The following is a 15,888-nucleotide window of genomic DNA, read 5'->3' as shown; positions in this document are numbered from 1 at the left end:
CATGATCAACCACTGGGCCAATTTTTGCACCGCCTCAAAACTTTTTAATCATGCCCCCTATCTTTACACTAAAGCTTCATGAGGGATCAAAGCTAGGGATCTTCTGCGCAGACAGATCTCTAACAAGGTGCTTGTGACTTCTTGTGAATCCCACTTGGCTTTCCAAGCATCATCAGCTTGAAGCGGCATTATTCAGGGTTGAACATGTGTTCCGAACGGGCTTGCATGACTTCAAGTGGTGTTGATGAACTCCACTGAGATCCTGGGTGGATGTGGAGACCAGCACTTCAACAATGTTTTTGCAGTGATGTAGCAATCATCCACATTATGTGTTTAAGAATAATCAAACAGAATTTCCAAAATTCACTTTTGCAGGGGAAAACTTTGAGACAAAACACTTGACCAGATTGGGATTCAGAATCAGACCACTTGGGTTTGAAAATCTAAAATAAAGGGTCCCTCTATCTAGTCACGTGTCAATAATTTGGCTATTATTTCAAACATCAAAACATTTGTGCCAATTATATATCCGTATTTGTCAAATATCAGTAACAGCACCTCTCTCAAAGTATATTCCACAATCTCAAAGTCTCAAGATGCCTTAAGTAGCGGGTTATGTTCAAAATTGGAATGACATTTAAGTTAAAACAATGTGCTGGACAGTGTGAAGGACAGAAATTTATTTTTCGTAGGTTTCGTCTTGACATCTATCGCTGCCTGTCTAGTCCATCACTGATAATGCTCACAGAAGAGGATCCTATCCTGAGGGCCTTTGAACTCAGTGCAGATCTGAAGGAACTGAGCCTTGTGGAGGTGGAATTCAGGTACAAATATTTGAGAGAAGCATCTGATAATCACCAAGAGCAATGCACTTAAAATACAGAATAAGAATTCAACGCACATAACAAACGCAAATGAACACCGGGCGGGAGTGTGAGGCTTGTTTTTTAAATAGACACACTTCACCTTTCCCCTGTCCTTCAACTATTAGGTCTGGTGTGATTTATTAAGTCTTGGCTCCATATTCCCTATTGCTGTGTCTGCCTCTCTTTCTGTATCCAAACCGAATCCTTCAAAGAGCTAATCAAAGAAGCAGACCACAAGGAAATGAAGAAAGTTAATAATACACAAATGGTTGCTTCAGAAAATTTCACAGGTTGTTCTACAGCATTGGAAGGAGGCACAAAAATCTTTAGTTTCCCCCACCCTGCAATTAAAGTTAACACCTGTGTGCTCTTATAATCATATGGCAGAGATCTGCTGTACCATGAGCAAACTCCTCTTCAAACATTTAGAGTCCATGTGTTCATTTTTTCTTCTTGACTTGGCATTACATTTTTATAGTCACTTTGGTTATAATGAACTTGAGTGTTGCTGAAAAAGGAGACATGCTGTCGAAGCTTTTCACATTGCACTCATCAGAACAGATGTGAGAATACCAAATTTCAAAGGGAAGAATAATTTATAATGCACGAGAAAAGGTGTGCTAATTGGTTGACAAGCCAGTTCTAATTGGTCGAGATGTTGTCATGGTGAATGCACCAGTGAGCTCTTTATTCAAAAAGGTGCAACATCTGGAGATATTCCTTTTGCCTGAAGAGGACAGGTCCCTGCATGTCTAACGTTAGGTGTGATTCTGTGACTGGGCAGCACTTGTTGAACAATCCTAAATGTGCCAAGAATGACACTAACAACCAATTTAAGATTACCAGTTGTAATGGAGCTTCATGCTGGAAGCTACATTTGTTGATATGCATACTCACTTAATTTTTGCTGCATTTTTACATTTGTAGCCACACCCTGTTCAATGATCTACCGACTGAAATCACTTGCTTCACTGATTTCCACCAAAGTGTAAAAGATCACTATCAGGCGTTACTCCAATGTGCTGTAAAATGAATGAGGAGGTTCAGTTAACACTGTGAATCTTTTTGCTAAAAGAACCTTTTTAATAGTGCTGGGAAACTCTGTGACTTGCTTGTTGCTGCTAGCACAGTTCGACTTCTTCCTGTGCTCCCTGGAAACATCTAGCCCTTGTTACAGTCGAGTTTGGCAGTGCCCTGATATTATTTCACCAAAGTCTCACCTAGGTAAGATATGAAAATCAGTTAAATTATGTGAGGATAAAATTCATGATGAAACTGCTATTGACACAAAAATGAATCACCAGTGAGGCAGACCTTTGCAACTTCTTTTACACACATTTTGTAATAGAAATTTGCCTTGGTCAGTGTTGCAACATGGCTGGTTTGCATCTGCCACTTGTTTAATGAGCCACCTAATACTGGCTTCCTTTGATTTCTGTGAAACCAATTATCGGGCAGAGTGCGTAATTGCGATACCGCCTACCTTGTACTCTCACCCAAAGCAAATATCTATCCTTTGATGGCTTCCAGTCACAGAATCATAGAATCCCTACAGTACAGAAGGTGGCCATTTGGCCCATCAATTCTACACCGACCCACCAGCAGAGTATCTTACTTAGGCCCACTGCCCCCCCCGGCCCTATCTCCGTAACCCCATGCATTTACCCCACCAATCCCCCTAATCTACCGCATTTTGGAACACTAAGGGGCAATCTATCATGGCCAATCTGCCTAACCTGCACATCTTTGGACTGGGAAGAAACTGGAGCACCCGGAGGAAACCCACGCAGACGTGGGGAGAACTTGCAAACTCCACACAGCCACCCAAGGCTGGAATTGAACCTGGGTCCCTGGAGCTGTGAAGCAGCAATGCTAAGCACTGTGCCACTGTGCTGCCCATGAGCTTGTTTTGATAAACTCTTTATTAATTGCATGGCTGAGCCGCTGACAGTTAAAGGTCATGGGTTTGTAAAACATAATCTCTCAAAACATTGATAAAAATCCCTGAATTCTCCATTTTTAATAGAATTTGAATTATTTAATTGTCCAGCCCATTAACCTGCGTGGCTCAGAGTTACATATCTAGGAAAGTGAAAACATGTATTTTATAAAGCACCTTGCATGTTCTCAGCATACCCCAAAGCATTCACAGCCTGTGAAGTACTCTCAAAATGTAGTCACTGAAGCAACCAAATGAGCAGCAAAGAGATACATTGTTAGAATGTAACCAGGTGACAACTTTGTATCGGATGTAATGTGACCAATGGGAACAAGATGTAAGGGTCAGCTGACCCAGTAAACCATAGAACCATCTACAGAGTGATGTAATAGTCAGCTGACCAGCTGATTCACTATAAATAAGGAACTATGTAGAATTGTGGGTAACTTGGAGTGGCCCAGGGGGCGACCCCAAGTTTGGAGTAATGATGTTTCTTTATTAAACCCTTTCTTTGACTTATAAGTTGGAGTAAATTTTGTTGTATTTTCATTAGCTGCATTTTGAAGAGTTCCTCCTGATGAAACATACATGACCAGATAATTTGCTTTTTTAATGTTGTTGGTTGAAGGATAAATGTTGACTTTGCCAACTCCACTGCCATTTTACGAGCAATGTCACTATTTTATGCCCATCAGAGTGGGTATTGTATCCGTCAGTATATAGGTCTCATCTGAAGAATGGCGCCTCACCCAATGTAGCACTTCTTTAGTACTGCAGTGAAGCATTAGCCAATGGGCATGTGTCATGTCTCTGGAGTGAGGCTTAAACATGCAACACTATGATTCAGAGATGAAGCACCATTTGTCTGTCTCATTAGATGTAAAATACCCCACAACGTTATTTGAATAAGAGCCGGGTGTTCTTCCAAAACCCTGGTCAACATTCCTTCCTCCTGAGCCAACATCATCAACATCAACTCATCTCGTCATTCATTCATTTGCTGTTTCTGTGAGCTTGCTGTGCCAGAATTGGCCACTGCATTTGTCTTCAAATCAACAGTCAGTGCACTTCACAAGTAATTCAAAAGATAACATACTTTGCCATACCCTGATCATGTGAAAGGCCTATTTAAATACAAGTGATTTTTTTCCCCTTCTGGCATGCTTGATGTTTCTTCCAGGATTAATGTGACAGAAATATGTTTAACTAAAACAAGTTATCTGTAAACATTTTCAGGAATGACTATGAGGAACTAGCACAGCAGTGTAAGACCTTTGCAAAAGATCTCCTAGCACAGGCCCGGAATTCTCGCGAACTGGAGGTTATCTTAAATCACACGTCGAGTGATGAACCGATTGATAAGAGAGGATTACTTGAGGAGAGGATGAACCTAAGTCGACTTAAACTGGCGATTAAGTACAACCAAAAGGAGGTACATATTCTATCGAAATCTGTATAATAGTGGCCCTATTCCAGTGTGCAAGGTATGCAGTGGGTGTTAGCAAATATATTGATCGAAAGAAATGGACAGCCAATGCTCAACCAGCGTTTGTTCAAGGGAGCATCTACCAGTGACCCAGGTGCCTGACCCTGCAGAAGGATCAGGAGTCAAGGGGAGGTCATGTTATTCTAAAAATACCAATAGGCACCAGGGTCCCCATTGTTGCATCTTGGGCATTGACCAATAAAAGGAAGGGTGGAGAGGGAGGCCAGCAGTACAGGCTGATTTTTACAGACACTCCATTGACTCCTTTCTGTTTGTCCACCTTGGTGGGAATGGTATCAGTGCTGAGAACATCCCGATGTGGGAATTCTCGACCCTACCCCAACCCTCCGGCCCCAGCCCCTATAACATTACAGGCCGTAGATGGGGGTTGCACCCACAGCAGAAACTTGCAGCATTTCCAGGACCACCCAGATTCCCACCCTTTCCGCTGCACTCCCAGGAAATCTACAGCCTGATATCGGTCAAGTACCCAAGTAAACGCTGAGGGATAATGCCCACTAAGTGCACTGTATGAAGTCGGAAACTATGGCGTCGGAATGTAAAGCAAATGACTGTACTGTTTTCCATCTTTCCATATATCCTGCAGTTTGTGGCTCAGTCCAATTGCCAGCAGTTTCTAAACACAGTCTGGTTCGGCCAGATGGCAGGCTATAGACGGAAGCACACCTGTAAGAAGATTCTGACTGTCCTGTCTGTTGCCGCCCTGTGGCCAGTGTTGTCCCTCTGCTACCTGCTAGCACCAAAGTCTCGAGTCGGACGAGTCATTCACACTCCTTTTATGAAATTCATCATTCACAGTGCATCATATTTCACTTTCCTGCTATTACTGAACTTATACTCACTGGTGTACAATGAAGACAAAAAAAACACGATGGGCCCAGCACTGGAGATGATCGACTACCTCCTGATTATGTGGATAATTGGTAATTCAAGTTATATAAGCGTTCTCCTTTCCTTCTCTCTCTCTCTCTCTCTCTCTCTCTCTCTCTATCACTGCCTCTATCTAATTATACACTAGATGGCTGTCAGTGAGTCCAACTTTAACTCAATTGTTCAGTCCTGATGTTTTTAACTAAAGACAGAGTGATGCCACATGCACTAGTTTAGACTGATGGAGGGCAGCAGAACCCAATTGTATTATTTATTTTAAGTCATCTGCTGGGAAGTCAAAATCGCACATGCGTGCCTAGACCTCCTTGAATCTGACTCACAATGAATGCCTCAGTTAAATTTTCTCAATTCACATCCAAGTTACACAAATATTTGTACTGATTCTTAACCTGCTCTGCATCGAGACAAGCCAAACTGTAACTGTAGCGAAGGGCAGCACAGTGGTTAGCGCTGCTGCCTCAGCGCCAGGGACCCGGGTTTGATTCCCAGCTTGGGTCACTGTCTGTGCGGATTCTGCACGTTCTCCCCGTGTCTGCCTGGGTTTCCTCCAGGTGTTCCGGTTTCCTCCCACAGTCCGAAAGACGTGCTGGTTAGGTGCATTGGATGTGCTAAATTCTCCCTCGGTGTACCCAAACAAGTGCTGGAGTGTGGCGACGAGGGGATTTTCACAGTAACCTCATTGCAGTGTTAATGTAAGCCTACTTGTGACTAATAAATGAGCTTAAACTTTAAATGAACAGAAACTGGAGCAGCCTAATATTGTGAACAGAATCCAGAACTGGATTATAACCTGCATCTCACTGAGGGCCATTTAGTACTGGTGGCCTTTCGTATTTAAGGATTATTTCTTGTTTCCTTATGAATGTGTATTTTGCATTCTGAGCTTGGTGGAAAGATTAAAATAGGAACCTTCTAAAGGGAATTGTATATATTCATGGAAATGAAACATTTGGAGGGCTGGGGGAAATGGGCAAGGCAGCAGGACTAATTACATTGGCTTTCCAAGAGCTAGCACAGGAGACAATGAGTCAAATGACCTCCTTCTGTGCTGAATTATTCTGTGAGAACACATAAAGTTGAATTTGGTTAGCACCGTGTCTGTGTGGGTTTCCTCCGGGTGCTCCGGTTTCCCCCTAGAGTCTGAAAGACGTGCTGGTTAGGTGCATTGGCCATGCTAAATTCTCCCTCAGTGTACCCGAACAGGCGCCGAAGTGTGGCGACAGGGGGATTTTCACAGTAACTTCATTGCAGTGTTAATGTAAGCCTTACTTGTGATACTAATAAATAAATCTTTAAAATCTTTTTTAAAAAAGGCTGATTTTGATACAGGAGGTAATGTGTAGAGGCTCACATCACAGGGGCATTATAAAATTTACCTTTATATGGACTATTGATAAGCTATTAGAAACATGGGAAATAGGATCAGGAATCGGCCATTCGGCCCTTTGAACCTGTTCCACCATTCAATATGACCATGGCTGATCCTCTATCTCAACACCATACCTCTGCATTCTCCCCATACCCCTTGATGCCTTTAGAGTCTAGAAATCCATCCATATATTCAGTGACCCGTCCTCCACAGACTTCTGTGGTACAGAAATTCAGAGGTTCACCACCCTCTGAGTGAAGAGATTTCTCCTCATCTGAGTCCTAAATGACCTACCCTATATCCTGGGACTGTGACCTCTTGTTCTAGATCCCACAGTCAGAGGGAATGATATCCCTGCATTCAGTCTGTCCAGCCCTGTCAGGAATTTATATATTTCAGTCAGATCCCCTTTCTAAACTTCAGTCAGATAAGATCTGCAGAACTGTTGAGCTGTCAAGTTATTTAAACACCTTGCCCTCTAAATCTTGAAAATAGCCATTCTGCCGTGTCACTGAGTTTAAAAAAATATTGGTACCTACAATTTTAATAGTTGTTTGTTGACATAATCCTAAACTGATCATTATAGTGGTTTCACTGCTTGGCTGTTTCCACAACCCATCACTACTATCGAGGGAGTTGGGGCTGTAAGTTCGCAGTTTGATCGACAGCTCCAAGAGGTTATTGAGAGATTAGCCATCTTTGATGTGGGGCTATGGATATAAATGTTTGTTCTTTTCAATGTGGTGAACTCTGTAATAGATACTTAAAGCTTTATTTCACTTCATCATGGCTCCTGAGTCTACCCATGGTGAATACTGGGTGAGTTGTCACTCAGGGCTCGATACGGGCACGAAACCATGGTAAAGTCGTGTGTGAGGTCATCAACGCGATCTGCGCCCACGTCTGCGCAGACGGCCACTTTACCGAGGCTGCGATCCGATTCGCGCCCGAAACGAGCGCAACGGCAATTTAAATGCACTTGCATGCATTTAAATTGAATTAATGAACTGCCCGCCCAACTTTATCAGCATTTCCCCTTTACCACCGCGTTCGCCAATCCGGAATCACGCCGAAATGGACTTGCTGAATATAAGTCTGTTTCGGGCGCTCCAGCTGCTGAAGAGGCAAATTCAGAGCTTCCAATGGCTCTTTGACTCAAAACGGTGGTGAAGGTGAGGTGGGGAGAGGGAGGCGGGCCAGATCATTCTCTGGTTGGGGGGGGGGGAGCGGGGGGGCAGATCTTTGTCTGGTTGGGGGAGGGAGGCAGGCCAGATCATTCTCTAGTGAGGGGGTGGGGAGGGAGGAGGAGGCGGGTCAGATGTACCTTTGAGAGGGGGAAGGGTGGGGGGACGGGGGAAGAGGCCAGATTGTTCTCTGGGGTGGTGGGGTGGGGGGGGAGTGAGACTAGATCATTCTCTGGTTTGGAGGGGGGGAGGAGGGAGGCGGGTAAAATATATCTTTGGTGGGGGTGTGGCGGGAGGCCCGATTGCTCACTGGTGGGGGGGGGGGGGGCGTGGGTGGAGGCCAGATGGATCTCTGGTGTAGGGGATGGGGGGTCCGCTGCCACTCTGTGGGCGATCGATGGGGGGAAGGGGGCAGGGAGCCGTGATCGGTCTGGGTAGCGTGGGGGGTGGATAAGGGGGGTAGTGATGTCTGTGGGGGCCATCACTCCCGCTTTTCGCTCCCGGGCCGCTTTCTCTGCTTTCTGCGGCCCGGGAGCGATGTGACATGGGTGCGTTTTTTCAAATTTTTTCTAACCACGCATGCGCAGTTCAGAGCTCCGATTGTTTCGGATGCAGTAAGCCCCGCCCACAGCGCGATTCAGACTCGTGATTTTTTTTTCAGGCTAAGTGCTAATGGGAGCGCCTGAAAGCAGATTTCCAAGTCGGATCTGAATTGCGTCCAGATTCAGCACTTAGACTGAAAATGATAAAATCAGGCCCTCAGAATATAAGGAAAAAGGCTGGTGGGTGGAGAGGCATGTGTTGAAATGAGTTGGTACTAAGTTGGCAAAGGGGTTATAAGGGGCAATGGGGATGAATGGGAGGTCATGAGTTGGCACTAAGTTGACATGGGGTTATAAGGCATCATGGGGATAGGCATGGTGGATATGAGGTGGTGGGTGAGGACATGGGTTCACATGAGTTGGCATGAATGGGAGATGGGGAATGGGAGAGGTGTGAGACTAGAGGGCCTGATAAGTAAGGCAACTGGGACGGTTTCAGAGTATCTATGCAGGCCTTTTAAACAGCCCGCTTCACCACTGGGGCTGCCTCTGAACTGTTTCAGGGCGGCAGGGGTCTGACTCCAGCACATACCTGTTTCCTCTCCGGAACAAAGATCCCAATATTTGGGGCACTTTTTCCCCAACATTGGTGAGGCAAGGGAGGAAATTTCCTGCCTGTGCACCTACCTTTGCGAACGGAAATCCGGCCTTTAGTGTTTAATTGTGAACCTTTGTGAATATTGGAAAACAAAACACTTCCGCTCATGTGAGAAAATGGCAGGGGAAATGGGATGACATAGATAATTCATGATGTGGAGATGCCAGCGTTGGACTGGGGTAAGCACAGTGAGAAGTCTCACAACAACAGGTTAAAGTCCAACAGGTTTATTTGGTAGCACAAGTCACAAGCTTTCGGAGCGCTGCCCCTTCATCAGGTGAGTGGGAGTTCTCACTCCCATTCTCACTCCCATTCATTTTAATATCAAGGTGATGATGTTTTTAATCTTCCTGTTTGCCTTGCATTACTAAAAGGTTAATGTAGATTAGTAAGCATTTTAGGAGTGGAATTTTGGGATCTACTTAACTGGGGTTCCAAAGTCTTAAAATTTTAGCTTGGGGATACTGGAGACACTGACACAGAATTGTTCAAATTCCCTTTCGAAAGGTCTGTGTAGTGATTACCAGACTTCACATTCTGACACTATTTCAAGATTACACTGCCGAAATCTATTTCACAGCTCCATTGTTAATCCCCAAGAATCAGCGCAGATGAAGGATTAATTTTTTTTATCGGACAAATACAAAACTTGGAAGTATACACCCTTTGGGGTCATTAAGGGAAAAGACAGAAAATTGTTATCATTTTTAATTTTCCAGCTTTAAATGTTTCATTGCTCATGTTATAATCAATTATAATTTGTCAAAACTTCTGATAATTAAATGGTCATCCACATTTTTAAAGAGATTAAAACTGTTCCATACAAACCTTCTGTGAGGTTTCTCTGTATAAATTTGCATAGAAATGCTAAGATTAATTTCTGAGGACTTGGGCCAAATTAGCGACTTGTTTACATATTCTTACCTATTGGAAGTTTGAGGTTGAGGAATCTATGTGTACTTTGATACTAACACTTGACAGCTTTATTGGCCACTGTGATTTCTGGTGGCACGGTGGTTAGCACTGCTGTCTCTCAGCTCCAGAGACCCAGGTTCGATTCCCAGCTTGGGTCACTGTCTGTGCAGAGTCTGCATGTTTTCCGTGTCTGCGTGGGTTTCCTCTGGTCGCTCAGGTTTCCTCCCACAGTCCGAAAGATGTGCTGGTTGGGTGCATTGGCCATGCTAAATTCTCCCTCAGTGTATTTGAACAGGTGCTGGAGTGTGGCAACTAGGGGATTTTCACAGTAACTTCATTGCAGTGTTAATGTAAGCCTACTTGTGACACTAACTTTTCTCTTTTTTGGGGGGGGGGGAGGAAGAGGGGATTTGTGAGGGTGAGAAGAAAGGGAAAAATATAAAACAGAAATAGCAAAGTAAAAAAAATGGAGCCACAATATTAAGTGATAGTTTGACGGTACTCATTTGTTGCTTTCTAATGAGCACTTATGTTCATGAAGCTAACTAGCAGTCCAATGGCAAGCAATAGACTTATACTGATTGGCCACGCAGTTCTTTGAAACAAATTTCTGAACCTTTGGGGGAAAATTCTGTACCTACTGCCTTGGCATAAATCTGGGGGGGTGTCCTGAGTGTTATAAAGAATGCCTGATTTTCAGTTTCATTGAAAGCACTGCGTTTTGTTTTTTGAGCTAATTTTCGATTAAAAGATCATGCTGCACAACTTTGGCCCTTCCAAGGATTCAGGACATAAAATCTGATACTGAATTGTGTATAGGAGGGAAATGCTACATTTGATCTCCTCTCTACTTCAGCTACCCTCTTCATTTTTATATAGTTATAAAAGCACTTACTCTTTTTTTTAATGTTCCTAGCCTGTTTTCTCTCCATATTCCATTTCTCCTCAGCTTTTAATATTATAATATATTATATCGCAATATATATTATTGCAATATTATAAGCCTCTTCTTTAAAACTAACTATCTTTAACTTCCTGAGTGAGGCATGGATGGGTCTTTCTTGTTGAGTTTTTGTTTTTCAATGGAGGTATGCTTGCTGAACATTTTGAATTGTTTCTTTAAAATGTTTCCCACTGCTTATTGACCATCTTAACTTTTAGTCTATTTAGCCAATCAACCATAGCCAGTTCTCCCCTCAAACCTATGCAATTGGCTTTGTTTAAGTTAAAGATTCTTGTTTGTGATTGGAGATTTAACATGGAACGTAATTGTATTATAATCACTAGTTATTTTACTGTGAAATTACTAATTACCTTGACTTGTTACAACACAATACTAAATCTAAAATAGCTTTATCCCTAATCAGTTCCAAAACAAATTGTTCCACGAAACATTCTATAAACCCATCTTCTAGACTACCCATGCCAATTTAGTTGGTCCAGTCTATATGAAGATTAAAGTGTCCCATGATTATTACATTGCATTTGTTATATGCTCCAATAATTTATTGTTTAATGATCTGTCCAACGATATAATGATTTAGGGAAACTATAAACTATTCTGACCAAGGTTTCTTGACTCTTGCTATTTATAATCTCCACCTATACTGATTCAATTTCACAATCATCGGACCCAAGACCCTTCCTCACTAATGTCCCTATGAGATAATTCTTTTTTTTATATTTGTTCATGGGACATGGGTGTCGCTGGCTGGCCAACATTTATTGTAAGAAGTTTAACAACACCAGGTTAAAGTCCAACAGGTTTATTTGGTAGCAAAAGCCACACAAGCTTTCGAGGCTCTAAGCCCCTTCTTCAGGTGAGTGGGAATTCTGTTCACAAACAGAACTTATAAAGACACAGACTCAATTTACATGAATAATGGTTGGAATGCGAATACTTACAACTAATCCAGTCTTTGTGAACAGAATTCCCACTCACCTGAAGAAGGGGCTTAGAGCCTCGAAAGCTTGTGTGGCTTTTGCTACCAAATAAACCTGTTGGACTTTAACCTGGTGTTGTTAAACTTCTTACTGTGTTTACCCCAGTCCAACGCCGGCATCTCCACATCACAACATTTATTGCCCATCCCTGGTCGCCCTTGAACTGAATGGCTTCCTAGGCCCATTTCAGAGGGCAATTGAGAGTCAACCACATTGCTGTGACTGTGGAGTCACTGTAGGCCAGACCAGGTAAGGACGGCAGATTTCCTTTCCTAAAGGGCATTAGTGAACCAGATGGTTTTTCCGACAATCGACAAGGCCGTCAGTAGATCCTTAATTCCAGAATTTTCTTTATTGAATTGAATTTCTCACTAATGCCCTTAAAAATTCAGAAGCTTCCAATTTGGCAGGAGGCGCACTTCCGGTGAGGGGTGAGAGGATCAGGTGCAGAACTCTCCAAAATGCAATCCCCCTGCTCACGCACACACACACATCGCACCACCCCCCCTCCCCCCGGCCACACACACACACACACCAGCAAGCATTTATTTAATGTTCAGACAATGGTGCATTGAGTGTGTCAAGGGACAATCTCGTCCCTAAATGTTTGTTTATTTAACACATATTTCTCCACATATAATCAAAGACTGCCTTCAACGACTTGTATTTATATAGCACCTTTAACATCGTAAACCCCTAACCAAAATAACAACAACTTATACTTATATAAGACCTTTAATGTAATAAAATACCACAAGGCCATTCACAGGAGTGGCATAAAGCAAAATTTAACAACATTTTAAAACCTCATAAGGTAATGATCAGGGCAGGAGGCCAACAACTTAATAAAATAAATGGATTGTAAGGAGGGCCTTAAAGGAAGAAATAGAGGTAGAGAAGCAGAGAGGTCTCGGGAGCGAATTTCAGAGCTTACAACCTAGGCAGTTGAAGGCACGGCCATCAGTTATGGATAAATAAAATGAAGATGCTCAAGAGACCATAATTTGATAAGTTAAGGTATCTCAGTAAATGTGGCACTGGAGGATGTTACAAAGATAAGGTGCAATGAGGCCATGAAGGAATTTGAATTCAGGATAGGATGAGAATTTTAAAATTGACTGGGAACCAATGTTGGTCAGCCAGTAAAAGGGTGATAAGTGAACAGTGCTTGGTACAAGTAACCCACCTGGTTCACTTATGTCCTTCAGGTAAGGAAATTTGCCGCCCTGACCTGGTCTGGCCTACACGTGACTTCAGAGCCACAGCAATACAGCAATGTGGTTGACTCTCAAATGCCCTCCAAGGTCAACTCGGGGTGGGCAACAAATGCTGGCCAGCCAGCAATGCCCATGTTCCATGAATGAATAATTAAAAAAATTGGATGTTAAGCCGGCAATGTTACGGAGGTGGAAATAGGTGGTCTTAGTGATGTCGCTGACACATGGGGTTGGTTGCTGATCTTGGGGTCAAATCAAACACCAAGGTTGCAAGTGGTCTGGGAAGACACGGAGGGAGATAATTCATGACCCCCAGCAAACATACATCCCAATGAGAAAGAAAGACCCTGAAGGGTAGGAAGAACCTACCATGGATAACCAAGGAAGTTAAGGAGGGTATTAAGTTGAAAATGGAAACATAAAAGCTGGCAAAGGTCAGTGGTAGGTCAGAAGAGTGGGATAGATTCAGAATCTAGCAAAGATAGACTAAAGGAAATCAGGAAGGAGAAAATAAACTATGAGGGCAAGCTAATGAGAAACATAAAAACAGACAATAAGAGCTTTTTAAAAAAATATGTTAAAAGGAAGAAAGAAGTAAAAAAAAAAGCACTGGCCCCCTTAGAGAATAAAACCGGGGAAGAAATTATGGGGAACAAGGAAATGACAGAGGGGTTAAATAGATATTTTGCATCGCTCTTTATTGTTGAGGATACTACAAGCATCCCAGAAACAGTAAAAAATACAGAGAAGAATGAAATACAGTCACCATCACCAGAGAATTAGCTGTAGGCATGAGGTTAAAGTCTACAAGTCCTATGGACTCGATGATTTCCACCCCAGGATCTTAAAGGAGTAGCCAGAGAGGTCACGGATGATTTGGTAGTCCTTTTCCAAAAACCCTTGGATTCTGGAACTGTGCCGAATGATTGGAAAACTGCCAATGTGACATCCTTGTTCAAAAGGGGAAGGAGGCAAAATGCAGGAAGGTATAGGCCTGTTAGTCTAACCTCAGTTATTGGAAAATTAGTGGAGTGGTTTGACCAGCTAAGAGAAGGGTTGCGAAGGTGGGTTTTGGAGAGCAAGCAAGTAGGAAGAAAAGGAGGGGCGCTATTTTGCGGGGAGGTTCTGCTTGCGCAAAATGAATAAGTGTGTGTTCCTGGCAATACTTTTGTTTCGAAGATAAATGTGCAAAATTCTAAGTTCCCATTCAACTTTTTTAAAAATTCATTCGTGGGACATGGGCGTTGCTGACTGGCCAGCATTTAATGTCCATTCCTAGTTTCCCTTGAGAAGGTAGTGGTGAGCTGCCTTCTTGAAACGCTGCAGTCCACATGCTGTGGGTTGACCCACAATGCCTTTAGGGAGGGAATTCCAGGATTTTGACCCAGCGGCTGTGAAGGAACGGCGATATATTTCCAAGTCAGGATGGTGAGTGACTTGAGGGGAACTTGCAGGTGATGGTGTTCCCATGTGTCTGCTGCCCTTGTCCTTGCACACTGAACTTTCAAACTCCTGTATTGTTAGACCACGGTCTATAAAACTTGTGACGCAATTACTTTTTATATCATTTTTCACTTGTGTGCTTCAATTCTATTTTAATTTTATCATTTCTATAAATGCAGAGAACGCACTTGCCTATTTCCTGAGTCTTTACGTGAAGTGACTTTAGTCTCTCGCTGGAGGATATTATTGAGCATTTTCATCTGTTAAATTAGCTTTAGAAGTTATGGACAGTTATCACATCTGGAGACAAAGCAATTAAGAATTTGTTCTTGGAGTAAGTTTAAATGTCTGGCTCTCTGAATTTTGATACCCAGTTAAAACAAGAACATAACACTACCTGCAGTGACCAGAAGCAGATTCCTTGTCTTGTTTCCTTTCCAAATTGTCACTATTATTTATATTGACCAGCAGAGAGGATAAACTGGTTGTACTCCCTCTGGGGTGATGGATTGCAGTTTTAACTCCCTCCTTATGTTTGGGTGTGATGATGCGCTGATGATAGCAGTTGGAGGACCGAAGATCCTGCGGGTGTATGGGGAGAAGGTTAAATAAGGAGTGAGCATAGGGGGTCTACAGCACCCTTCATGGTGGCACGTTAAGGGCATCACTGGCAGTGGGCTCGGTAGTGGGGGAGAGATGTAGCAACAATAGCAGCTTACATCTGCACCCCATTCCTTACGTAAAAGAGAATCCGAAAGGGGTGACCTGATAGAGTTCTACAAGATTATGAGTGGCATGGACAGAGTGGATAGTCAGATGCTCTTCCCTAGGATAGAAAAGTCAAGTATTAGGGGAGATAGGTTTAAGATGTGTGGGGAAAAGTTTAGAGGAGATGTGCGAGGCAAGTTTTTTACACAGAGGGTGGTGAATGTCTGGAATGTGCTGCCCGGGGAGGTGATGGGAGCAGGTACGATAGCGACATTTAAAGGGCAACTAGACGAATACGTGAATGGGATGGGAATGGAAGGATACGGACTCTGTCAGTGCATAAGGTTTTAGTTTAGGCAGGCATCATGATCGGCGCAGGCTTGGAAGGCCGAAGGGCCTGTTCCTGTGCTGTACTTTTTTTTGTTCTTTGTACTCCGCACGTAGAAAGGTGGATTCCATAGAGGGAGAATTGAAAGGGGAATCTAAAATTGTTGCCGCAAGGCCTTTTTTGAGGCGATACAGAGGGCAGGAACAAACATAGGAATTAGGAGCAGAAGTTGGCAATTCAGCCCTTCGAGCCTGCTCTGCCATTCCATCAGATCTCTCAAATCCTCCTCCCTACCTGTTCCCCATATCCCATTAACCCTTTCTTTTGTCAGAAATGTATCTGTCTCCTTCTTGAAACCATTTAATGATTCAGACTCC

The 15,888-nt window shown here is 43.2% G+C and overlaps 1 protein-coding gene across 3 annotated transcripts in view; it reads left to right on the top strand.

Annotated features, from left to right (window-relative positions):
• Positions 1-15,888, top strand: part of trpc1 (transient receptor potential cation channel, subfamily C, member 1) — a 67,690-nt gene that overhangs the window by 14,672 nt on the left and 37,130 nt on the right. For 2 of the 3 annotated variants that reach the window (XM_078205687.1, XM_078205680.1), the window contains exons 5-7: positions 693-824; positions 4,042-4,237; positions 4,899-5,235. In XM_078205687.1, the coding sequence (XP_078061813.1) occupies positions 693-824; positions 4,042-4,237; positions 4,899-5,235 (665 nt within the window). The remainder of the gene's footprint in view (positions 1-692; positions 825-4,041; positions 4,238-4,898; positions 5,236-15,888) is intronic. The other variant, XM_078205695.1, reaches the window with a different exon arrangement.

Source organism: Mustelus asterias, chromosome 3, assembly GCF_964213995.1.
Source record: "Mustelus asterias chromosome 3, sMusAst1.hap1.1, whole genome shotgun sequence".
NCBI classification, from domain to species: Eukaryota; Metazoa; Chordata; class Chondrichthyes; order Carcharhiniformes; family Triakidae; genus Mustelus; species Mustelus asterias.
This window is presented reverse-complemented; position numbering and strand designations above follow the sequence as displayed.